The sequence below is a fragment of the Thermobia domestica genome, chromosome 1 (genome assembly GCF_964235325.1).
Source record: "Thermobia domestica chromosome 1, izTheDome1.hap1.1, whole genome shotgun sequence".
Classification (NCBI taxonomy): domain Eukaryota; kingdom Metazoa; phylum Arthropoda; class Insecta; order Zygentoma; family Lepismatidae; genus Thermobia; species Thermobia domestica.
In genome coordinates, this window is record NC_137454.1 from 152,869,338 (window position 1) to 152,895,196 (window position 25,859).

Below are 25,859 nucleotides of genomic sequence, written 5' to 3' on the forward strand. Positions count from 1 at the left end.
GATTTGGCTAATATATCACGGCTGTGCGTACAGAAATGGTCGGAACTGTCGTAAATTTTCGGTGCTCTATATTTTCAACTGCTAGGATTGATTTCACCAGCGGCGCAAATCTGTCTTCAACATGGGGGGGGGGGGGGTACAAGTAAGACTTTTTTTGTTAGGAGATGCTCAAAATAATTGTGAAGTTGAAAAACGATCCTGCAGAGGATCAGGGAGCAGAGTTGTCTTGAACATTGGGAAGTGGGCAGATTTGAGGCTTATTCTGGAGGGACATCAATTTTATCTCACTTTCCTTTGTGGCAATCGGGCACAAATCATCACATTTTTTCCCAAAAAACACATTTTAAATCGGATTATTGGGGAGGACAGTTCCCCCAATTACAAGATTGGAGGGGACATGTCCCCCTCATCCCTCCGAGATTTGCGCCAGTGGATTTCACAATGAGTCCTCCTTTATTCGGTTTACATTCGTCCGTTCCTGTTGTTCAAAAACCTCCGCGTATTTTTCGTATCACTTGTGTTAGTTTACCTTCTTTCGCAAAGTTTGCGACTGTGTATCTTTGATTTCGACTAGGGATAGCCAGAACCGGTTCCTGGTGAAACTGGTTTTCGGCTCTGAACGGATCCGGTTCTAGAAGATCCGGTTCCAGAACCGGTTTTTCGGATTAGGTCTGGAACCAGTTCCCAAGATCCGGTTCCGGAACTGGGTTTTCGGGTCCAGGTCTGGAACCGGTTCCTAAGATCCGGTTCTGAAACCGGGTTTTTGGATCCAGGTTTGGAACCGGCTCCTAAGATCCAGTTCTAAAACCGAGTTTTCGTATCCATGGCTGGAACCGGTTCCTAAGCTCCTGTTCTGGAACCGGGTTTTCGGAAACAGGTCTGGAACAGGTTCCTAAGTTCCAAAAAATGCTTTAGTAGAATTGCTGAATTCAGCAATAGTTGTATGTTAATATTTCGTAATATTTTTAGTGTTATTTAATAATGGTTATTCTCACCAAAGTAATTCCACTCATTTTCTTGTAAATAAAATACCTAACAATGTGATATTAATATTGTCACGGATACCAAATGAAATATTATTGTCACGGATACTAAATTCCAGTTACAACAGATACAACATGTAAATTGACTTTATAAAGTTGACCTGATTTACCAAATTTTTTTTAAAAAATTCCAAAAGAAACTACATATTCACCAGCCATCATGAATCTCTCTAGTAACTCCGAGACTCAAGTTCTTTATCAATCTCCTCCTAAAATAGTTGATGTCCTGAAAGAGAAAAATGTTGGAGAGTTGTTGTGCAAAGTTAAAAAAGAAAGTGAGAAATTTCTAGTACATGATGCTAATTACAAAGAACATTTTGTTGTAGGCGTTTCATCTACGAAACTAAAACGTTTGAATATATTCCACAAAAGTTTTGTTTTACTTCAAAGCTACAAAGGTAAAGAAATAGTGTGCCAGGTTGTTGAAGAAGAAAAATGTGCTGATGAAATTATCTTCATAAATCCGATTACAAGAAGGAACCTAAACGTGGAAGTGAACGATTTCGTAATCTTACAATCTTGCTCAAATATTAAACATATACCAAGAGTAAATATCGTATATTTCACAGATTGTAAAGCCTCTGTATCGGAGAATGATCTCCGGAGTACCATCAGGTCATATTTTTCTGGTAGAGTTATTCCAGTTAACGACGGTGATGTATTTGTTGTCAAAGATAAGGATGAGGTCTCAGTGGAATTCAAGATTGTATATACAGAGTCTCCTCATTATGCCATGACTGACTCCACAACAAAACTCCTTTTACATATTAAGGAACTCGACGAAGGCTTGAAGTACCAAAATATTACAAGAAATGCTGACGAATTGGAAAACATTCGAAGAATCATCAAGCTAAAATTATATGATGATAATAATGTTCTTAATTCGCAAGGTATTTGTTTACCAAAAGGTATTATTGTACATGGTCCACCAGGCACAGGGAAGACTTTGTTCGCCAATGATATTTCGAACGAACTTCATACCGTATGCAACGTTACACCAACAATAACAAGACCTGATACAATGTATGGCAATCACGAAACCAACTTGACAGCTATATTCGAAGAGGCACGGAAAAACGCTCCTTGTGTGATATTGATAAACGAGCTGGATGGAATTGCTCCGAACAGAGAGACACTTGTAGGAGACAGCGACAAACAGACTGTTTCCGAATTGATTAGCTTGATGGATAAATTGGATAATGATTCTAAGATTATTGTTATTGCAACAACGAACAGGCTACATGCTATAGATCCAGCACTACGACAATCAGGGAGATTCGACTATGAATGCAAGATAGGGTTTCCAAATGTGCACGGTCGTTATACCCTACTATCAGAATTGACTAAAAATATGAAACTATCACCTGATGTAGATCTCCAAACACTTGCACTCCAAACATGCGGATTAACAGGAGCAGATTTGGAACTTCTGTGCACTGAAGCAGCTCTAAATCATGTACAAAAACGTGATAACATTAAGATCACAATGGATAATTTCTGTCAGGCTACGAATGAGATTTGTATTATGAAATCGCGCGGTTTTGTGGTAGAAACTCCTACTGTGTTATGGGAAGAGATTGTTGGTCTGTCACAAGTGAAAGAGGAACTGATTGATATGATCCAGTACAGAAATCGCTACTTAGAACATAAGTGCACAGTACCTAAAGGAATTGTCCTCTTTGGACCGCCAGGTTGTGGAAAAACTCTTCTAGCAAAAGCAATGGCCACTGAATGGAATGCTAAATTTATTTGTATTAATTGTGCCGATTTATTCTTCAAGAAGTATGAACCTACACCGATTAATATTGCAGATATTTTTGAAGAAGCTCGAGTTTTGTCTCCTTGTATCTTATTGTTTGATGAAATCGAAACAATTGTCCGAAACCGAGAAGTTGGTAATATGCAAGATCGATTTACAGATAACATATTGAATCAGATTCTATGCGAAATTGATGCTAACCACGATTTTAAGGTATTAATTGTTGCAGCTACGAATCGACCAAATATGCTGAATCAAAATATTTTGAAACCTGAGAGGTTGAGCGAATCATTTTACGTGTCAGTTCCAGACAGAAAGGCTCGCAGAGATCTTCTGGAAATGACTTTGGACAGGATATCACCAGACATCACCAGACCTACAGATATGGAAGTTGAACTGATTGCTAATGAAACTTACGGGTATTCTGCACGAGATCTTAATACCCTTTGTCAGCGTGCTTGTCGATTAGCTATATGGGAATCAATAGTGAATCAGGAAAAAGCAATGGAAACTGAAACTGACGAAATATTACACGCAGGAGGAGATCCCAACCAAACCGTGCTAAAGATAGATCATTTCAATGAAGCAAAACACCTTGTACTACCCTCGGTACCTGAAAATATTTTAGAAATCTATGATGAAATTGGAGAGTCACTTTTCTCAGCAACAGGAATTGCCAGTGAGTATAGTGTGATAACAAACGTTTATGATCCATATAAAATGGGTTACAATTTTTGAAATGCACTGATGTGAAAACAGCGTAAGAAGGAGAATCTTTAAGCAGATCTTTTCTTTATGTCTGGTTTCTTCAAACACCTGTTAATAATACAAGCCTTTCTATTATTTAAACTTATTTGAAATCATAGTTTGTTGTTCAAAATGAAAGTGTATTTTCCTAAAATACCTAATATTAAGTAAAATATAGAACCTGGATGCAAGTAAAATATATTGATTTTTTTTTACTACTGAATTTTGATACTGAAAGTGTGCTAGTAACTATGATAATTGAGTTGCTGATTTCCAAATCTTCCACACCACAAACCAAATGTAGGATATTCAATACGACTTTTTAAATAACTGAAACAATATCAATCTTTGTTTTCCACAAAGTGTAGTTGTTTATATCTCAGGTAGGAAAAAGGTTATACTTTTTTTTCTTGAACTCCTGAAAACTTTTGTTCGAAGTTAACAGGTTTTACAAAGAATTGACTCAAAGTCGACTTACTTAATCATTTTTTAAAGAAAAAGTAATGAATTAGTTACTTTGTTCAATCAAAATTGTTTGGGGACAAAATCGTAAACGTTACAAAAAATACACACAAACTTACCCTAAATCGAGGAGAGTCGAGCAGAGTCCACCGTTTGGTTAACAGTTCCTAAACATTGATACCATATAAGAAGCTGAGTGTCATATATCGGAAGAATATAAACTGGCATCTGCAAGTAAAATATTGGTTGATTAGTTGATTATTGAGTGTTTAATGGAGACATCAACCTGCAAGAACTGCTCTCCACGAAGTAAAATAAATGTTTGTAACAATTAATCAGTTGTGACATACGTGACATTTGTAATCCTCACCTCTAGCCCTAATCCTATTCTCAATCTATAGAATTTCTCCGCTCTCACAATATCCAATTTTACGTATATGTATTTTAATCACATCGAATGAAGCTGACCATCTTATTTCTGTTCTATTAACATGGTAGCGCTGCCTAATTACACTGCCTTAACGGAACATAACCACATCTGATTAGATTGCTAAAACAAAACAAGGAATATCATAGTCAAGAACAGGAGGCGGATCCAGGATCGTCTTCTGGGGGGACGGTGGGTTGTCATACTGTTACTTAAAGCTACTTTTAAGAACTTCAAACTCTGGGATGCGTTTTATTTATACAGGGTGAGCACAGAAACAGTCCCAGGTTTCAAATTAGTGTAAATTTAATATGCGAAGGAATATTTTGCTGAAATTTTGAACAGTGATACATAAACTCAAAACGTTTTTGTAGCAATAATTGAAATCACAAATACTCGATGTGCGCGCCACCTGTAACGCAGGAAATATCGAGGCGGTAATCTAGCTCCTACCACACGTTGTGAAGCATATCCGTTGTAATGGATTTAACAGCATCACTGATGCGTTCTTGGAGATCGTTTAGAGTTGCGGGTAGTGGAGGTGCATACACTTTGTCCTTCACAAATCCCCACAGAAAGAAATCACAAACAGTGAGGTCAGGTGATCTTGGAGGCCATTTGCAAAGAACTTGATCATTGACTCCAGAGTGCCCTATCCATCGCTTTGGGAGGTTTTCGTTTAGAAACCTGCGTACAACACGATGCCAGTGTGGCGGCGCTCCATCTTGCTGTAGAACGAAGTCGTCTATCTCTGCATTACTAAGTTGCGGAATCAACCAGTTACGTAGCAATGCTAAGTGGCTTTCACCTGTAATTGTTTGTTCCTGAAAGAAGAACGGACGGTGCACCTGACGTTTTGTTACTGCACAAAAAACATTGATTTTCCGTTAGTCACGTTCCACATTTATAGTTGCATGAGGATTCTGGGTTCCCCATATCCTTACATTGTGTCTACATCTTTCCACTTAACTGAAATGTCACCTCATCGCTGAAAATGATCTTCGTCAGAAAGTTCTCGTCGTCCTCCATGAAATTTTGTATAGCTCACAGAACCCATGGCGCTTTACCTTGTCTTGTGGGTATAACTTCTGAACCAACTGCAGTCGGTACGGGTAACACCACAAACGTTTGCGTAAGATCTTGCTTACTGTTGTTTGTGGCATCTGCAACACTCTGCCAGCGTTACGTGTAGACTTCTGTGGGCTGTGTACCAAGGCTGCTCTAACGCGCTCCACAGTTTCCTCGGAAACTGGATGTCGCCCTGAATGTCCTTTTCTTTGATCACAAATGCACCCCGTCTCAATAAACGTTCTATGCCACTTCACAATGGATTTGTGTGTGTGTGGATCAGCATTAAATTGTCGTTTGAAATCACGCTGCCGTCTCACAAAACTGCTTGTTTTTGCAAATTGTAAAACGCACCAGCTTCGTTGCTGTGGGGTGAACACCATTTTCGATGGTACTGTCCTCTAGCTGCCCTGGCCAGAACTAGGATTCTGAAAAGATAGATGGGAAAATGCTTTGAGTTTACTGAGCTCTGTACAAAATTTCATGTAAATATTCAATTAAACGTTAATTATATGGCACTTTAAAATCAGGTACTGTTTCTGTGCTCACGCTGTATATATATATAAAATAAGAAAGTTTTCTCTTTTGGGGGGTCGCACCCTGGATCCGCCACTGGTCAAGAAGGATGTTTACATGCCATTTGTTTCTTATTAATATAAGGCTTGACTTCCAATTTGCTTTTACCTAAAGTTTTAATTTTATTCTTCTTTATTTATTTATTGTAAATGTATCTCTATGCCTTCCGTTACAAGTCAATGTAAGATAATTAATTAGTTTATTTTTCCAACACCGTGATGTTCGAGTGGCAGCCTGCGGATTGGCCCCGGCCTGTGAATATATTTCATGGCCCACGAATGAAAATGAAAATTATGTGACTTGTTCCCCTTTTAGCTCCTTGCTTAAAAGAAATAATGTGGCTGGTTGTCATAATATATCTGAACTGTGAGTTGGCTTTCAATTATGAAAATATTTTTCTTTGGCCTTTTGATGCCAGCCCGTTCTGCAAAGTAAGGCCGTTGTAATGGGACGCTTTATATATATATATATATATATATATATATATATATATATATATATATATATATATATATATATATATATATATATATATATATATATGCTTTCAAATGTTTATTCCTCAGGACCTAATAGGCCTAGATACAAGAAAGAAACAACAGGACATACATAATAGACCAAAGGTTTAGAAAATCTATAATTTATGAACCATCGGCTCAGGGAGAATGTATAATGAAAAATGGGCCCCAAGTATGGTTCTTAGTTTGCCCTGGAACAGAGTGCGTAATAAACTGATTATCACGGTTCTAAAGTATGGGGCGTGTTCTTTTAAGTAAGTACTGTTGTGAAATCCGGCCGCCCTGCGGCCGGCATCTTGCGCATGTGCATTGTGTACCTTCTTCTGTTGGCAATCAACAGACACCATTACGGAAACATTCAACCGTGTTTAAGTTTGTGTATGAGAGTAACTAAAAATGCCTCCGTGGATTGAGAATCCCGCCGACTGTGAAGTATGCGCTGTGGTTTGTTTTCTTAGTGCTAAAGATATGAAATTGGCTTAAATTCATCACCAGATTAGTGAAGTATATGAAGAAAACATTTTGAGCGATGGCTTAGTACGGAAATGGGTTAGAGCTTTTAAACATGGCCGCACGAATGTTCGTAATGAGAAAAGAAGTGGGCTATCTTCTGTCATCACTGAAGGCTTGGTGCAGAAGATTGACGAAAAAGTGAAACAGAACACACGTTTTACGATTTGATCGTTGTTTCAAGAAGTGTTCTCTATGAAATTGTGATTCAACGCTTCAATTATCGAAAGTTCTGCTCACACTTCCAAAATATTGACTAAGGTGCACATAACTGCATTTAATTTCCTTGAGCAGTACAGTGAGGAAAGTAATGATTATTCAAGCAAAACTTTTCACTGGCGACGAAACATGGGTGGCTTTCATTACACCGAAATCGAACAACAATCCATGGAATGACGACATTCAACATTACCCGGGAAAGTAAACAATTTCAACCCAGAAAACCATGTGTACTGTTTTGGAACAGGAAGGGGGTGTTGCTGGTGGATTTTTCTCTCGTGGTGACATAATAACATGGCTCGTGGTCTACAACATGTGAGACGTTAACAAAAATGTGAAGTGTGCAATCCAAACGAAAGGCGTCGCATAATGAATATAGGGATCGCTTTGCTTCATGTCAATCCCTGTTCACACGTGGAAACTCAAAATCTAAATCTTATCGCATCATTTGGCTGGGAACATACTCCGTATTGTCTCGATCTAGCGCTCAATGATTACAAAACGTTCTTGCATTTGAAGAAGCATCTGGGTGGTTTGCGCCACGACAACGATGATGAGATCAAAACGGCTGTATTGCAGTGATTGCCAAAGCAGGTGGCAGTTTTATGAGGATGGTATTCAAAAACTTGGACGATACGATAAGTGCCTTAATATTGACGGAAACTATAGGGTCTATAGACAAGTAGACGAAATATCGGCTTTCATGTAATCATAAAATTATTACGAAAAATATAGTTGTTTATAATTACGAGTATTATTATTATTATTATTATTATTATTATTATTATTATTATTATTATTATTATTATTATTATTATTATTATTATTATTATTATTATTATTATTACAACTTTCTTTAAATATGCTCCGTATTTTACTAGTAATCAGTGGAGCGAAACAAATATAGCATTCGCTTTGCTTCATCACAACAGTTGCTAAGTAACCATTGATACACCCTCCATTCCAAAAGAAACCGAACGTTTTTAAAAAAAAACAAAAAAGCAATGTATATTTTGGAACAAATCATTTTTATTAATCAATGTATTCCCCTTCTGCATCGATACACATATTTGCACGCTCCAACAAGTTGTCAAACGACTTCTCCATGTCCTTTATTGGAATGGTCTTTAGGACGGCGGTCGTCGCCTTCTCAATGGCATCAATCGATGCGTGCCACTTTCCTTTCATCGCCAAATGCAGTTTCGGGAACAGATAGAAATCGCACGGAGCGAGATCTGGTGAATAGGGTGGATGATGCAGCCGAATAATGTGATTTTTGACCAAAAATTCAGTTACAAGTCGCGAACGATGTGATGGTGCATTATCGTCCAAAAGAGTCCAACTACCGATTTCGCGATATTCGGGCCGAATACGACGAATTCTTGCCAGCAAACGCTTCATGACGCCCAAGTAAAACTCTCCAGTGACTGTCTGGCCGGGCTGAACAAATTCTTTGTGGATAATTCCTTATGAATCGTAAAAACAAATCAGCATCACCTTAACTTTTGACTTCACCAAGCGACTTTTTTTTGGGTGTTCCTTCATCCGGCGCTCTCCATTCAGCACTTTGCCGCTTTGTTTCGAGCTCATATTCAAAACACCACTCTCGTCACCAGTTACAATCGATTTCAAGAAGTTTCGATCCTGCCGAGCACTTTTAACGATGTCTTTGCAATGCGCAATTCGATCAAATTTTTGGTCTTCGGTGAGTTTGTGTGGTACAAACCGCGAATTAACCTTCCTAAGGCCCAAAACTTCGGTCAAAATGCGGTATGCGGTTGTTTGAGGAATGCCTAATTCCATTTCAATAACTTTCACCGACGATTTTTTGTTATGTTTGATGAATTCACGCACTTTTTCGATGTTTTCTTCCGATAATCCGGTTCTGGGACGGCCTGATCTTTCGTCATCATCAGCGTCTGTCTACCCGATTTGAATCGCCTGAGCCACTCGTAAACTTGCGTACGGGATAGACACTCATCACCATATGCTATTTGTAGCATTTGGTGCGTTTCACTAAAAGTTTTACCCAGTTTAACACAAAACTCAATTGCAGCTCGTTGTTTGAAACTCATTTTCCGACCGATGTACACAACACACTGACAGTTGAAACGCAATAACTTTGTTGCCGTGCATCCAAATGTCATGACATTTATACCAGTTGTCAATGAGGGACTACGCCATCTATCGGTAAAATATTACAACAGATGGCACTAGTGGTACTATTTGTTTTCAAAAGTTCGGTTTCTTTTGGAATGGAGGGTGTATAATTTATAATATGAGGGGTCCTGACTGTTGAGCAAGAGTTGCACAACTGTTTTGACATATTCATCTCTTTGGAATCTGTGAACTCCAAGATATTCTTCTAAAACTGGAAAGAGATTATAGTTACTGGGTGCTAGATCAAAATTTTATGATTGATACTCTGCACACTGCCACTGGCATTGAAGAACTGTTGCGATAGTTTCAGTGGGAATGTGTGGAACATCCCTCATACAGTACTAATCTAGCGCCCAGTGATTATAATCTTTTCCTGGCCTTAAAAGAACATCTTGGAGGTCACAGATTCCAAAGAGACAAAGATGTCAAAACAGTGGTGCAACGTTAGCTATTCAAAAATAAAGTGTTGACTGTAACACAGAATGCGCATTGGTTTATGTTCAACGTAGTATACGGTGTATGATTTCCTAACATACCTTGTAAATTTTCTTTTGGGACGATCCTTGTATATTGATGTCTGGAGGTTACTTCAGATAATTATGCTTCTACCATTAAAATTGTTATAGCTTAACGTTTTCACTAGATATATAATCAGATGTTATCATCGTATAATTGACGAAGCACACCGCATCCAATACGTATTCCCTCAATATCTTTTTGATGTTCTTTTCATTTCGTTTAATGTGTTGTGTAACCACACATTATATTGTTTCGATATTTGTCGCTTTTTATGTCGGAGTATAAAAGCCATTTCCGCCATCGACCGAATATGATATTTTTAATGTAGAATCCGAAACAGGTGGCCTTCAACTGGTAGTCTAAGCCAGATATCCACCATTGATGCTTAGAATGCGAAAGATGCGAAAATGTTTGATGTAATTAGAACTTAGTTTTATCTTTAAAGGATACATTTTGTGATTATCAAAGAAAAATACTTCCCGTTTATAAAGAAAGATTGAGGTGGGAGAAGATTACACTTTATTGGGTGATTTCAAAACCCTATTTTCTTTCATTTTTGTAGGTGTTTTTTGAAATCACATGATAGCTAGTCGCTAATATAGTCACCGTCATTGTCTACCAGCTTCCCCCTTCTTGAAACCAGACTGCCGATACCATGTTGAAAAAAAAAAAAAAAAAAAACAAGCACTGTTCGGTACCCTGTTTTAAAATTGCATGCATCTACAAATATTTCGCAGATTATAACTGTTATAGGGCCGAAACGAACGTAATCAGGTGCTATGTCTTACCTATAAGTTGGATGAGCTAGAATCTTTCAATCATTTCTTCTTCTGTGGGGGTTATGAGGCACATGTAAGCATATAATATTCGTGCAGCAATAGGAAACCTTTTCTATCGACAACAGTAGAGCAAGTAGCCTAACTGTGTTTCTTCCTGTAAATATGTGATTTGGCCACAGTATACTTCAAAGACTAATATTTCTTGATGATTAAGGGACTAATGATGAATTACACCTCGTCGTCTCCACCAACTTCACAATAACAGCCTCTCTCTCTATGCAGATCAAGCTTTGTTGTTGTTTTCGATGTATCTCCAGGTGGTAGCCATTGTATTTTGTGCGTGAAATTTTGATACAACATCGTTTTTTGACCTGTAATGTTCCGATCTAAAGAAGGATCCTTTCGTTGTCGAGACAAAAGAAACGCACAAATTTTAGTGCCTTGCATTTTCTGGTCATCCGTGGAAATATGTGGAACTCATTTGCTAGCCCTTTCCCATTGCATACAATTGCCGGGAAGCTGTTAAGCGATTTTACACCTGATGGATTCGATTTCATCCATCTGTTGCGAATTGTCTTTCGCTGTAGCTCCAAGCTGCACTTTATTAACATGGGAAACATGTTTACCACTCATATATGTATTCTCTATGGAGCTAGTGTTTTACAGAAAACAGAGTTACCAAGAACGATAGAACTTACTCAATAATACTCAACAGCGGAAATATGATCACTTGATTTGTTTTGAGTGAAATGTCCTTTTGTAGCAACGAGGCTATATTAGACGTTGACCTACAGCTTAATGTGGGAACCAAACACATGAACTCCTACCGAGGTTAGTCCTTCTGCTGGTCTAGTGGCTAGTGCATGTTTCGTTGGTGCATGTGGTCCCGGGTTCAATTCCCGGTGAGAGAGCACAGAAAATTAATTTCACAATCATTCGCTTTTGTTAATTATCCATTTCCTTTAGCCTGAAACGTTAAACTAAAAATTCAATTTCATTTTACTTCTGCACTTTGGTCCAAATTTTACCTTTCGCGCCAAAGGCGTGAACGAAATACACGGAACTAGAATTACCATATCACTTAATATTTAAACTTCTATTCTAGTATTTCTCAACTTTGAAATCTTTACATTAAAACTAGAAGATAACCAGAAATCAATTTTGGTACCATGTGAGTAAGATACAATAGACTCCCTTACATAGCATATAACTTACAACAGCGTTTTCTTTAGCTAATTGTTATCAATTCTCATTTGAAAACTAAAGAATTACCTTTGCAGTTTTTTTTTTTTAATAATTTGTTTTACAAGAATGCATGAAAGAAGAAGAAAAGAAGAAAATAAAAAGAAGAAAAGAAAAAGAAGAAAATAAAAAGAAGAAGAAAAGAAGAAAAGTATTTATTTTAATACATTGCATATTTTATGATTCTCTCGAAATGGCGAACTATCATACTCCCCGCACAGTAAGGGGATCAAGAGACATGGGGGATGTGATTAGCTGCCTTAAGCATTGAATTGTAGAATTTGGTGCTAATCAGCAATGAATTAAAGCATAATACAACGAACATTTGTGCATTAGTTGATTCTCGATATTGAAATGTATAAACATAAGACAGCAACCACATATAAGGTAGCATAAGACAGCTACCTTATAAATAAAAAAAAAAATCAAGATTCTCAATTGCTTGCATGCAAGTCCAGATTGCTCAATAGGTTTCGTAGGTCCAGTCCTATAGGCATTTTTTTCGTCGTTCACGCAGCCTCCTAAGGTGTGTTCCGAAATTTTAGAATTTAAAAGTCATGAAGAATTTCAAAATTTAATAATAATTAGTTAACATCGAGACAGATTGTACCAGTCAACATCTCCAGCGGCAGCAATAATGCTTAATTTTACATAGAGTCATTATAAAAACTAATAGGTTTCACTATTATAATAGATATTATTATTATTATTATTATTATTATTATTATTATTATTATTATTATTATTATTATTATTATTATTATTATTTATAATAAAAACATTAAGTGTATCGTGATGTCCTGGATGTTCAGTAGAGCATGTCGTTGAGAACCACTGATCTTGCCTTTCAATTGTATTTTTTTATAATGTGTGGAACAATTCTGTTCATTTTGATTCTTAAAAGTGCTAGCTATGACTTTTCTCAAACCAGTTATTGTATCCTACATCCTGGTTAAACTCTTCATAAATTATTTATTTACTGTAATTCATTAACACGATATACTTCTCCAATAATATACTTTGTTACCACTTGAAATTAGGCATTTTTTTCGAATGAGATAAATCGAATTTCAGCTGTTCGTAAGTGATATGGCTGATCCATGGGCGGGAAGGGGTAATTTCGGCCAGATATGTATAGATACAATAAACTATAAGAAAGATGTTAATGGAAACACTAGGAAGCGTTCTGGCTCCAACAGTTGCAAGAAAAAGAAATTATTTTATGAAGTATCAAAATAGATCTTCGTGCGAAGTAAAGCGCTGAAATTGAACTTTTCAATGGTTCAGTGGTCCGGAGAAATTTCCCATAAACTGTTGTAGACAACCAAAAAAATATATTCCCGGTAGATTTGCTGCTCGAGAAACAATTTAACATTTACGTTATACAGTACATAAATGCTCTAAACAACAAGCTTGTATGCTATAAGTCAGTAAACAAGCACGTATACAATGTCCAAGCGGTGCTCTAAAAGTCATATTTATAAATGACAGATTCAATTACATATAATAATAATAATAATAATAATAATAATAATAATAATAATAATAATAATAATAATTATTATTATTATTATTATTATTATTATTATTATTATTATTATTATTATTATTATTATTATTATTATTATTATTATAAATGTAAAGAAAAATATATAAACGAGTTTTTTGTAGACTTAAAATTGATACTATAGTACAGAGCGTTCAAAAAGTCTCTATACACCTCTACGCTGTAAATTAATTAGTGCGCTGAGTAAAAGGAAAGAAAAATGTATTTAAAATAGATTCGTTGTTAAGTTTCAAGTTTAAATTTTCTTGTCAAAATAAGTGTATAAATAAAACAAGTGAGTTTCCTTTCACAGTGTGAAACTAGAGTAAACTTCCTAACTATGGGAATTCAATACTCAAACTTGAAGTAGTACATCTGTAACTACTAGTTGCAATTGAATAATAGGTTCAAAGATAGAACCTATTTCTCGGATGTTGAATCCATATAAAAAAAAAAGTGATCACACACTATGGTTTACTGTTTTGGTTCTATGACGATAAAGGTTGAAACCGGAAAACGTTAATTTGAACCACTTTCGCTTTGATTAAATGCTTAAAGAAGGAGATAGAACCAACTCTTGAGAAACTGAATCGATTGTAAGAAAATGCATTTCGATATCTCTTACTGCTTTTGTTCTACCGAAATCAGTTTCAGAATCAGAAGTAGTAGTACATTTTTCAACCACTTTAGGTTTTGGTAGTCAGAAGCGGATCCAGAGGAGGGTGATCGCTCCCCCAGAAGAGGAAACTTTTTTAATTTTATATATAAATAAAACCCATCCCCGAGTTTGACGCTCTTAAAAGTAGCTCTAAGTACCAGTATTACAACCCACCGCCCCCCCCCCCAGAAGTCCGTACTGGATCCGCCCCTGTTGGTAGAGCGTTGCGAGTTGTGCTGGAATGTACTCTTGAGACTTTGAAGCGATTGCAAAAAGTCCCATGTCGCTACATATTACCATTTTTCCTCTATGGCGATAGATATTACAACAATAATTCGTTAATTTTAACCACTTCCGGTTTAAACAGAGAGTTAATGGGGAAGGTGGAACCTATTTTTGAAAAGTTGAATCAATTCCAAAAACCGCATCTTGATATTTGTTATCATGTTTGCTCTATGGAAATCAATACTAAAGCCGGTACTAATAATAACTTTCAACCACTTCCGGTTTTAGTAGATTGTTGCACGTTGTGATGCTATGTTCCCTTGAGACCCTGAATCGTATGCAAAAAGTGTTTTGACTATTTAATACATTTTTTCTATGACGATAAATGTTCAAGCCTGAAATTGTTAATTTGAATCACTTCCTGTTTAAATGAAAGTATAACGGAGAAGATTAAATTTATTCTTGACAAGGAGATCGAATTGCAATAAATTGAATTTCAATATATCTTACCGTTTTTGCTTTATAAAAAATAGGACTGAAACAAGAAGTACAAGTAAATTTCAATCACTTCCGGTTTAGGTAGAGTATTGCGGGTTGTGATGATATGCTCCCTTTCTACTACATCAACTACAGAAAACCGTTTGTCGCTATATATTACCATTTTTATTCCATGGTTATAAGTTTTCAAACCGACAATGGCTATTTAAACTACTTCTAGTTTAAATAGAGGGTTAGTGAAAAAGATGGAACCTATTTTCGGGACAATAAATCGATTCCAAGAAAATGAACCTAGATATCTCTAACCGGTTTTGCTCTGTGGAAATCAGTATCGAAACCAGAAGTAACATTTAGTTCCGTAGGTTTTGATAGGATGATCGGAATATCATGGTATGTTGCCTTGAGACGGTGAATCATTTGTAGAAGCTGCTTCTCGCTGTCTGTTATTGTTTTCGTTTTATGGCGATAAATGTTGAAACCGGAAATTGCTAATTTGAACCTCTTATGGTTTGAATAGAGAGTTAACGGAAAAGATGGAACCTATTCTTGAGACGTTGAATCCATTGCAAGAAACCACATCTCATTATCTCGTACCGTTTATGCTCTGACACCGTCGACAGACGGACGGACAAAGCCGTTCTTAAGACTTCCGACACTTATCATAGTATAGTTTGGAAGTCTAAAAAATACAGGCTACCGCACCAAATTTTACTTCTCTCACTTATTAAAATAAATCGCGTCATGCTATAATTGTTACTCAAATGCACTGATTAGCCATGATAGAATTTAAGGTTGTGATTGGAATCTGAGCTCCTTATCGTCTTGAAAGCGAGCAATACGGAGATCGGGTACAGATGCATGGCTTATTTTAGTATATGATTTAGTTTCGCTAGTTTTTTAGTCTATCCAGAAACACGTCGTAGCTAAAGCAATCATTAACTATAAGTAAGGAATTTAGCATAGCTGTCAAGTATGCTCAGTTCTATTTATACGTGCTCAGTAAGCACTGTTAACCGGCATTTAATTATTCTTATATAGATCTCACGACTCAGAAATCTTCTTTCGTTAAGATTTCACAAAATGTCAACGTACACAGAATCCAGTACACGAAGGTTTGTTCAGCCGCACTGATCTGTCAGTGGTTTTGTCAAGGTTTCTGCTATCTCTGTAAAATATTAAATGCAGAATGTTCGTTGCAGAGAAACAAATCGTGGTGAAACATTAACAAACATTTGTGCTCTAAGTGGTAGTTCAATCGAAGATAAATTTGTTGGTGTGATTCAAGTCATGCCATCAACATTAAATTCTAAAAGTTAACGGTGTTAAATACCTCCGCTAGTTCTTTTATTGATTTATATGGGGAAGCAGTGGCGTACGCAGAAGTTTGTCAAGTGAGGTTCAAGCTCCCTAGACCATACAATTTCCGATATATATATATATATATATATATATATATATATATATATAGATAGATAGATAGATAGATAGATAGATAGATAGATAGATAGATATATAGGTAGCTGCAATGGGTCTATTCCGGACGTTTTCGTTTCGTTTAGACCCCTTTTGCAATGCATGAAAATACACAAGGGGTCTATACGGGACGAATGGGTCTATTGAGGACCAAAAATGGGTCTAATCCGAACGATAGGGGTTTAAATGGGACGGAGGGGTCTAAGTAGGACGATCAGTGCTACCAACATACTTTTCTTGAAGTGTTCAATATATTTTACTGAAACTTTATAAAGTATGCCCATTTGATAGTGATTTTAAGTTTAGTGTTTCTTTTCACCAGTAAGGCTATTTCACACTTGAATCTAAAGTTTGAGGTGGAATCCGAACTACATTTGTGCGTTCCAATTTCTGTTCTTTTTCAACCGGGAATCAAACTCGGGACCCCACGTACCAAAGTCGTGAGTGCTAGACACTATAGCAACGAGAATAGCAATAATTATGGCATAAGAGCTTATGGTACCATTATAGTATCAAACTACATATATCCATTATATTTCTTCCATCTCATTTGAGATTTTTTTAGAATGAAAAATGTTATACTAGTTTCCAACTCTACCACTATACCAAGATCACGTAAAGTACAGTCATCCAAGTAAACAAAACACATCTTAATTCCAAGTAATTCGGAATACTTAATAAATAAAAAGATAAATACACAGAAACATTAAATTAGAAACATAAAACATTAAACACTTGATGTAGCATTTACAATTTGGGACATGTTTTCGGTATAGTTCATAAATATCTTATTGATAAAGTGGTAGACCGCTTATGGTGGCGTTTCCTGGTTCGATGGTGGCTAGTGCCAAGTCAGATTTGGGATAGAAAAACACCGTGTGCATCGGTTTTCTCTGGGTTCTCCCGTTTCATCTATTATCAAGCGTGGGAGGATACAGTAGCCTCCGTAGAAAAAAAAAACTTTTTAGAAGCTCCACTATTTTCACGAAATGTGGTCAAAGTCCTCTTTCAAGTATGATGTTGCAAACTAAATGTGTTTCAACTTTCATAAAACTCAAACCGGTTAGAAGTATGTGAAGGAAAGACTATGATGATTATTCAAGTTTAGCATCTCTTTTATGCACCAAGGCTATATAAGACGTAGATATACAGTGAAATATGGAATGTGAACGACCATAATACTTTAAAATTTAGGTACTCTTTCATCACGAATCGAACCCATGATCTAATGAACGAAGGGCGCATGTTAATTACTAAATCAGCGAAAAGTTTGGGGAAAAATTGAAAGTGTATATATTACATCTTGAAAATTGATCTACCATTTTTCACAAGAACTTAAAAAGAAAGTCAGGATACACGGAAGCGAATTAGATTAGTCTCAACTTATGAAACAGTAAAGAGATACCTGTACCTGTAGTATGCATTCAAAGTTCACTACTCTTACGCTTTTGGTAAGGAAAAAATTTAACTTGGGAAAAAGTATTTTAAATCAATCTAGTGGCAAACAGTTTCTAGTCACCGCGCTCCAATCACCGCAGGTTTCTTAGAGGTACACATAATGATTTATTTATACTTTGTCATTTACCCCACACTTCTCTGGCTCAATTCAATTGAGAATTAGATATTTGGAAACTTCCAGTTGGATGGATGGCAAATTAGGCATAAAGCGTATATCAAATAACGAAGGTGCACTAATATGTTTGATTTAAGTTAAACATGAAAGATGTACGTCATCTCATTGAACCCGTGCCCTTATGTGTGGAAGCCATGCCATGAATGCGCACTTACAAAAGGGGCCAACCTGTTCCAAAATGAGTGTTTCTTTAATTGACAGTTTAGTGTAATACGAATTTTGATTACACCCTCAATAATCAACATAGCTAATAGGATCATTAATAACAACTAGCTTTTTAATTGTGTTAACATTCTCGGATTTACAGATTCTATAATTCAAAGAGAGAAGGATTACATTCATTAGATTGAATGAGTGGAGAAATGCACTGTGTTATCAGTGGCGTATTTAAGATTTTGTTTTGGGAGGGGCTTTGCTAACTTTCGGGGGGGCTTTGCCTGTAAATGTGAAAATTTTGCAAGATATTTCATTTACTTTACTATAGTAAGTAAGATTTCGGAGGGCTTAAGCCTGGAATACCCTCCTAAATACGCCACTGTGTGTTATTGTTTATATTATTAAAAATATGATCATTCCAATGCAAAGTAAACATTTTTAATGCACTTAATTTTCCAACTTTAAAAATTTCTAATGTTTCTTAATATGCCAGTATTTACTCTAATTTCTCATCTTAATTTATGTTTTGTGCAATTTGTGTTTTGAGTATATTCTTCTATAGTTATTTTGAGTTTTTTTAAAATTCAATTATTGTCAAATTACTTTAAGTTTAAGGCCACACGAAAGTTCTATGAACAACAGGAATTGATATAGCATAATTAGATAAAAGTATTGTTAAACCTACCCAGGGATTAGTGGCCGCATTGGCCTAGTGGTAGAGCGTTCACCTTTGGTGCTTGGGGTTCCTGGTTCGATCCCAGCTCGCGCCAAATGAACTTTGTGGTGGACAAACACCGTGCGCGTGGGTTTTCTCAGTAGTTTCCTATTTCCTCCCAATTTCTTCATTTCACCATTTCATTCATTTCTCACCATCACCGTCTCCTTTAGTCTATCCGGCATAACGGTGAGACATAAAACTCAAAGATTTCATTTCATTTCCTACCCACGGATCAAGGCCGGATTAAGGAGGGCTTAGGGGGGTGTAGCCCTGAGCCTAAAGGCGGATGGGGCCCCCGAATTTGATCAAAGTCTCAACTGGCTGTCTGAAATGAATCATACAAGATACAATCATCATAAGATAAAATATGACCAAAAATATTATTCTCTTAACTTTCCTATTGCACTTTCACAGAAGTGTATTAAGCAAAGTCTACAGGGCTCACTATTTTTTTCTAGCCCCGGGTTTCCAGATGATTTAATCTAGTCCTGCCAGGGATCTTCTACTAGAAAGTGATGCATCTGTGCATATATGTGTACTTGTAAGGAAGTATTCTGCTTGACACAATCGAGATTAGTAGGCTAGTACACAATTCGAGAAAGCAATTCTAACTTGTTCAAAAATGTATGTAAAAACTGCAGAGGATAAAGCTATAGAATTAGAGATTTTACGTATACAGTAACAGAGTAACTACGGCTTCATCATACTGAGGTTTACTTGCCGACAAATATGTGTATCAGTAGACGTCAAAGTAGGATGTGTATTTACTGGGCGAGCATCGGTAATGTTTACTGATTTGCAATCGGAAAATCCTGAGACCAAGCATTCTGTTCAAAATAAAAGTTAGCAAATGGTATTATGTACATACAAATACAAAAGTATTTTAAACTCATGATGAAAATTTTCTATTTCTGATTACTATATTACAATATGTTGATGTTCTTATGTTTAGTATGTTTGGTTACACCAGACCCACCATTCTCTGCTAATACTTTAATATATAAACAGTACAAAAATATTTCTGTCTTCAACTGCTTTTTCTTCACGTGACCATTTTTCTATATAAGATTGTTCTGTTTCAGCTTCTAAGCTGTAAGTTTTCTTCTCGTAATTGATTCTTCGAGATTTCTTTCCTTCACAGTTTCTTTATTATGACTATTACGGTGTTGCTCTCGTGTTTTAAGGCAATTGGAAAACCCTTACATTATGAGCTATCAAATCTTTGTTTCGAAAATAAAATAAATAAATAAATGCTGTTGGATGTCAACGCGCTGCCCACACACTATTGAGTCAAAGTATGCCATTTGATTCGCTGTAGCCATTTGTTGTAACTTCAGATAGATAGAAACGCGTCATATTCAATGGGTTTATTCGCGTCGTTTTCGGCGCTTTTAGACCCATCTTGGAATGAACTAAAAAATGCAAGGGGTCTAAAACGGACGACTAGATAATAGAATACACTGTTCGTTTTATTATTCTCGTTTTAGAAGGCTGAGGTAGCTAGATAACATGAAACAAAATAGCAGCAACTTGTTACAAATATGGCTTTTGGCTCGCGCCGATTATAAACTATAAATTACATTCTCAGTGTGCTGTGGAGAACAATAGTCACTACAATAATACTGTAAATAAACATGATTTAGTTGCACAACAGTGCTTCAATCCAAGTTTTCGCTTACTTTCAGCTGGTGCATGCCGTGTGTCTAGTTACGAGGAGCAACTCAAAGATTATTCTGCACATGTACAAATTTTATCTTTCCTTGAAGATGATACAATGAGAATTTATTGCGTTACTATTCTAAACTGCACCAGCCGATAGCCTTGAACATTAGTGCTGTCATACAATAGAAGTTATTAGCGAAATACTCAATCGGAGCCAAACAGAGATTTTTCAAATTTTGTCCGACCAAAATGATGCAAGCGCCAAAGTGCTTCCCGAAGTGCATTGTTAGTTCTTTCCGAAGTAGAAAACACTGACGTTAGTGCAATCATAGTTTAATAGTTATTTGGGAAATACTTGGGTGATGGGGTAAAACTTTAAATGTTTCAACTTAGTAACTTTCACAGTAATTATCCCACGATTGTACAAACGCCAAAGGTTAGTGCATCGTAAGTACTTTCCAAAACATAAAGCACTAATGTGAGCACTATCATAATATAAGAGTGACCAACGAAATGCCAAAGTGGAACTAGATTTTTCATATTAGTCCCACAAAGATGGTACAAACGTCAAAGGTTAGTGCATCGTTAGTGCTTCCCGAAACAGAAAACACTAACGTTAGTGCTATAATAGTTTAGAAGTTATTTGTGAAGGTAATTCTCATTTTAGAAACTGATTATTCTTTCTCTTATTTAAAGCTGGTCATTAATGGGTTATCCACCTTCCAGTTCATAGCCAGTTAATGAAAAGTTACTAAAAGTCTAAAGTTAATATCTATCTAAAGTTATCCTCGCTCATCTAGGTATTTTACTAATTGCTGCTAAACTATGATAGGACTAAAGTTAGTGTTTAATATTTTGGAAAGTACTAACGATGCACTAACCATTGATATTTGCCCCATCTTAGTTGGATAATTAATATTAAAATTGAATAATTAATGTAACATTAATGTTAATAATTAATGCTACTAAAACTGAATAATCTAAAGTTACCCCCTCCACCCAGGTATTTTTGCAAAAAAAACTTATAAACTGTGATAGCACTAACCTCAGTGTTCGGTGCACTAACCATGTGGAAAGTTTGAGTAGTTTCCGAGAAGTAGGCGAAGTTAACTTTAGAAACATGTATTTTAATCATAATCAAAATATTTCTGAGTAATGTTATTATAAGTTCTAAGCATTGTTATCTTGTTTTGTTAAATATTTCTTTTTTTATTTTTATTTTTTTAGATAAATGAAAATTTCTATTGTTATATTTGAAAATGTAAATATCACAATTACCTATAGCTATTGATGACACTATAAGTAACATCTGAGGAAAATCAGTGTTAGCCATAACTGTTTACTATAGAATGTTTTCTCTGTTAGTGAGAAGTTAGAGATTTATATTCTAAATATTAATTTACAGTGCAAAGTGCGGACGTGCAAATGTCCTAATACATCGGCAACAATTGAACAATAATGGGTTTTATTTTTGTTTTAGTTACAAATATTAACCCGCATCAGGTACCATGGGGTCAAATTTGACCCCAGTGTTCTTTCCAGTGCTGTAACTTTTAATACATTCGAAATGGCTTCAAGCCTTTTTTTGTATTTTCACTTTGGTTTCAGACAGGAATTATGCTTAGTACACACTTGACCTCGGGTTTACCTAACGAGAGGTATTTGTTAGTATAAGTGTTTGGGGTCAAAATTGACCCCATGGTACCCCTTGTGTTCAAAATTATATAATATGTTACATTCATTTTTTATGATTTATGCCCTATGTATTATTTTTCCTACCAAAATAAATGGTAGATAATAATAATAATAATAATAATAATAATAATAATAATAATAATAATAATAATAATAATAATAATAATAATCCATTTTTATAATTATTACAATCGCGAATTGAACAGTTCCTTGAATATGGGATCATACTGTGTCTAATATATTTTCCTGCAATATGGGCTATTTTCTTCCTGGTCTTGGTTACATTGCAACACCTGGAATTGGCAACGCTAACATCAGTAGACACATTGGGCCTTATGCAGAGTCGTTCTGATGCGTGATTAGTGCCATACTAAAGAGTTCGACTAACATATGTTTCCTGCAGTAGTTAGGCGTTTAGTGTGTCGCTAATCATACATCAAAACGACTCTACATAAGGCGGATTGTTATCAAGCGGAAGTAAACAAAACGGCATAATGGCGAGACAAAAGCTATCTGTTGAAGAAAAGTTCGTATATTTGGAGGAGCTCAAGAGTGACGAAGAAGACGCTATTCAGGACAGCTTGAGCTGGGATGAGTGTGACGAAGAATTCAACGAAGTGGTTGATTCCCAAATTGAAGAAAGTGCAACTGGGTCTGAGTTCAAGGAAGAAAACGGTAGTGATGTGACTCCAGCAATCCCCACAGGAAGTGAAGAAAGTCATCGATATCTGTGGTATGAGGATAACAAGCAATCCTTCACAACCAAGTGGTACAGGGCTATATGGAAAGCGCGGGCGGTGTTACCTGTGTCCACGAGCGAAGGACAGCAAACACGCCACATTCTGCATCATGTACAGCAATTTTGTGTGCAAACAGCATAACATGAGTCTTGTAAAGTGCGACGTACGCAAGGACGATTACTACAAAGAACAATTACAGAAATAATGAATATTCTTATGCTAATGTGCGATGTGCTAAAGATGAGTGCACATAAAACATTTATAGTAAAAACTAACACACGAATATTGAAACATAATGAAAACGTTGTTTATATTCTTTAATAAAGATGTCTATAAAGAAACATAATTTCAGAGGTAATATTATTTGTATAGTTGTGTTTTCTAAGTGGGGTCAAATTTGACCCCATGGTACATTTAGTGTAATTTTTTTCGTGGTACCAGACAAGGGTTAATCTATTTAATCTATGTTAATATTACTTTAGGTACTTGATGAAATAGTCATGCTTTCGCTAAACGTCTTACCTCAACATATGTCATATCTCATAGTGCATTGGTTCGACCAGTAGCGTAGCCAGATATGTCAACGGTGGGCACGCAAATCTATGGAATCACGGTCACCGATTCCGGTGGCAAAAGATCCCGTACACCCTTTCGATTTTTTTCCCCTGCATACAGCTAGATATAAAAGACTGTCAAGAAGAGATAAATTGAAAGAAAATCTGCACTGAAAACAATGTTGGTACAACAGTACAGCTGAGTTCTCTCGTCATGACGCCATTAGCTGTAGAAGAAAGAGGCAATTACTTATTGGCTGCCAGAGCAATACATGCGTTTGGTTCCATATGCCGCGCCCTGTTGTTGGTGGCTCAATGTAAGAGGACGCAGCCGTATTGTATAGAACTATCATGTTGTTAATTCCCATTGCTGCTTTGTGATAGTTTGGGGGTGAACTACAGTTTTGTCGGGTTAAATAGAAAACTTCTGGGAAGTTAGTTTTTTGAACATGACTTCATAATACTTGTTTTTCTTCTTTGTGATAAATTATATTTAACAGGTGCGAGCGGTCCCGTGTTCGATTCCCGGTGGGGACACTCGGTCGAAAAACTGTAAAACGCTTTTCAGTCGTCACCCTGAATGCGGTTTTTCCTCATTCATACCAGGCAAATGCCGGGGTGGTACCTAACTTATAGGTCCCAGGCTGCTTCCTTCCTTCCCCAATCCTTTCTTCCTTCCCTTTCCCCGGATTGTGTGCTCGCTGAGGGACGTCATCCTCTCAAATCGTGAGGGGCTAAATGGCCTTACATGCCGAAAGCCCAGAAATTTAAATCCTAAAACCTAAAGTTGTATTTAAAACGTCAGAGCAGTGGGATCATAATTAGAGCATTGTATGTAAGGGAAATTATTATTTATATCTCAACCTTGAGAAGGGTTAGCCTCCCTGGCTACGCCACTATGTAGGATCAAGAGCTGAATCAGTCATTTCGAAAAGGCCATATATACATGAAAGTAAATTGTTGAGGAGAAAGAAAAAATGGATTGCAAACTCGACATGCACAATGGCATCGATGATATTGAGGCAATAGTGTAGGATATGTAGCATAACGTTGGCACACAATTGGTCTTTTCACAGGGGATGCGCGTTTCTTCGCACACGTCTCGACTTTGCACTAAAGTAAAAATGTGGTGGGGATGGACATATGGCCTTTTCGAAATGACTGATTCAACTGTTCGTTAGACGAATTGTTTGTTTGAAATATACCGCAAGTAACTAAAAATTTCGTAAATGAATTATCGCTGTTTTTTTTAAAGTTGATTGATAGGCGCCCCAATTGGTACAGAAGCTCAGAAAATAACGCACTATATACCTTTATTTCTCGTTCTTAGACCATAAGTTAACTGTAGACATCCTACAAGTGATAGTTTAGAGAGGTCTGGTCACGAGCGTGTAAAATGGAGTCATGGTACTGAAAACAAAGGAAAATGAGCTATACTCGGAGAAGAAACTCTAAACTTGTGGCACTCACTTCTGTGTTGATGTTTGATTAGCGATATTTGGAATTCAAATACTATAATTCAGAATTTTTTTTTGAATTCTGTTGTTTCGAAATTTCTTAAGTGTAATGATTTCGGAATTCTGTAAGTATCATATTCCTATACTCTGAGATTCCACAATGTTAAAGTTCCCTACCCAGGAAAAGAAATTCCGAAATTACTACACCGGAATTTCAGAAATGGCATTATATAATCTGATCTCGGATTTAACATATTTATTTCGAAACATTCCGTAATCTGAACACCTCTACATCTCTGAAAGACCATACTACGGCCTGCATTGCTAACGATGAAAGCATACCATACTAGGAAAATCCCTAACAAGAATGAAAAAGATATTATCAATAGGCCTAAATGTTCTCTGAACACACCTCAGAGGGTGCTGTATTCCACGACACGGTTTTAAGTTGGCCGATGTCTGATGATCCAAAGTGAGAAAGAAGAGGGGGTTCTGACTAACAAGCATAGGCTTACTAACAAGTGTTCCCTAAATTTTGACTTTGGACAACGCTTTTTGAAACTTTATTAGAGGAAAGAATTTTGGAGGGATATAGTAAAAAATGGGAGGAGCACTGAATGCATTGTGTTCGATTAGACTATAATTTGAATACTAATGGTCATACAGAATTTCTTAACTATTTCAGTGGTGGGACCCCGGTTACTGAGTGAACGAGCGCTCCTCGCCGGTGTGTGGGGTCCCTAATTGGATCTCACCTCGCACCAAGCGAGCTTTATAGTAGACGAACACTGTCGTTCCGGTCGTTTTTTAAGGAT

General features: G+C 36.4%; 2 protein-coding genes across 3 annotated transcripts in view; both read left to right on the forward strand.

Annotated features, from left to right (window-relative positions):
• LOC145690034 (uncharacterized) overlaps positions 1–25,859 on the forward strand; it is a 376,283-nt gene that overhangs the window by 220,649 nt on the left and 129,775 nt on the right. The gene's annotated exons all lie outside the window — the stretch shown is intronic.
• LOC145690025 (transitional endoplasmic reticulum ATPase-like) lies at positions 1,082–3,687 on the forward strand. Its single transcript, XM_081764524.1, has one exon. It carries the CDS (start codon positions 1,204–1,206, stop codon positions 3,538–3,540), a length of 2,337 nt encoding a protein of 778 aa, XP_081620650.1. The 5' UTR covers positions 1,082–1,203; the 3' UTR covers positions 3,541–3,687.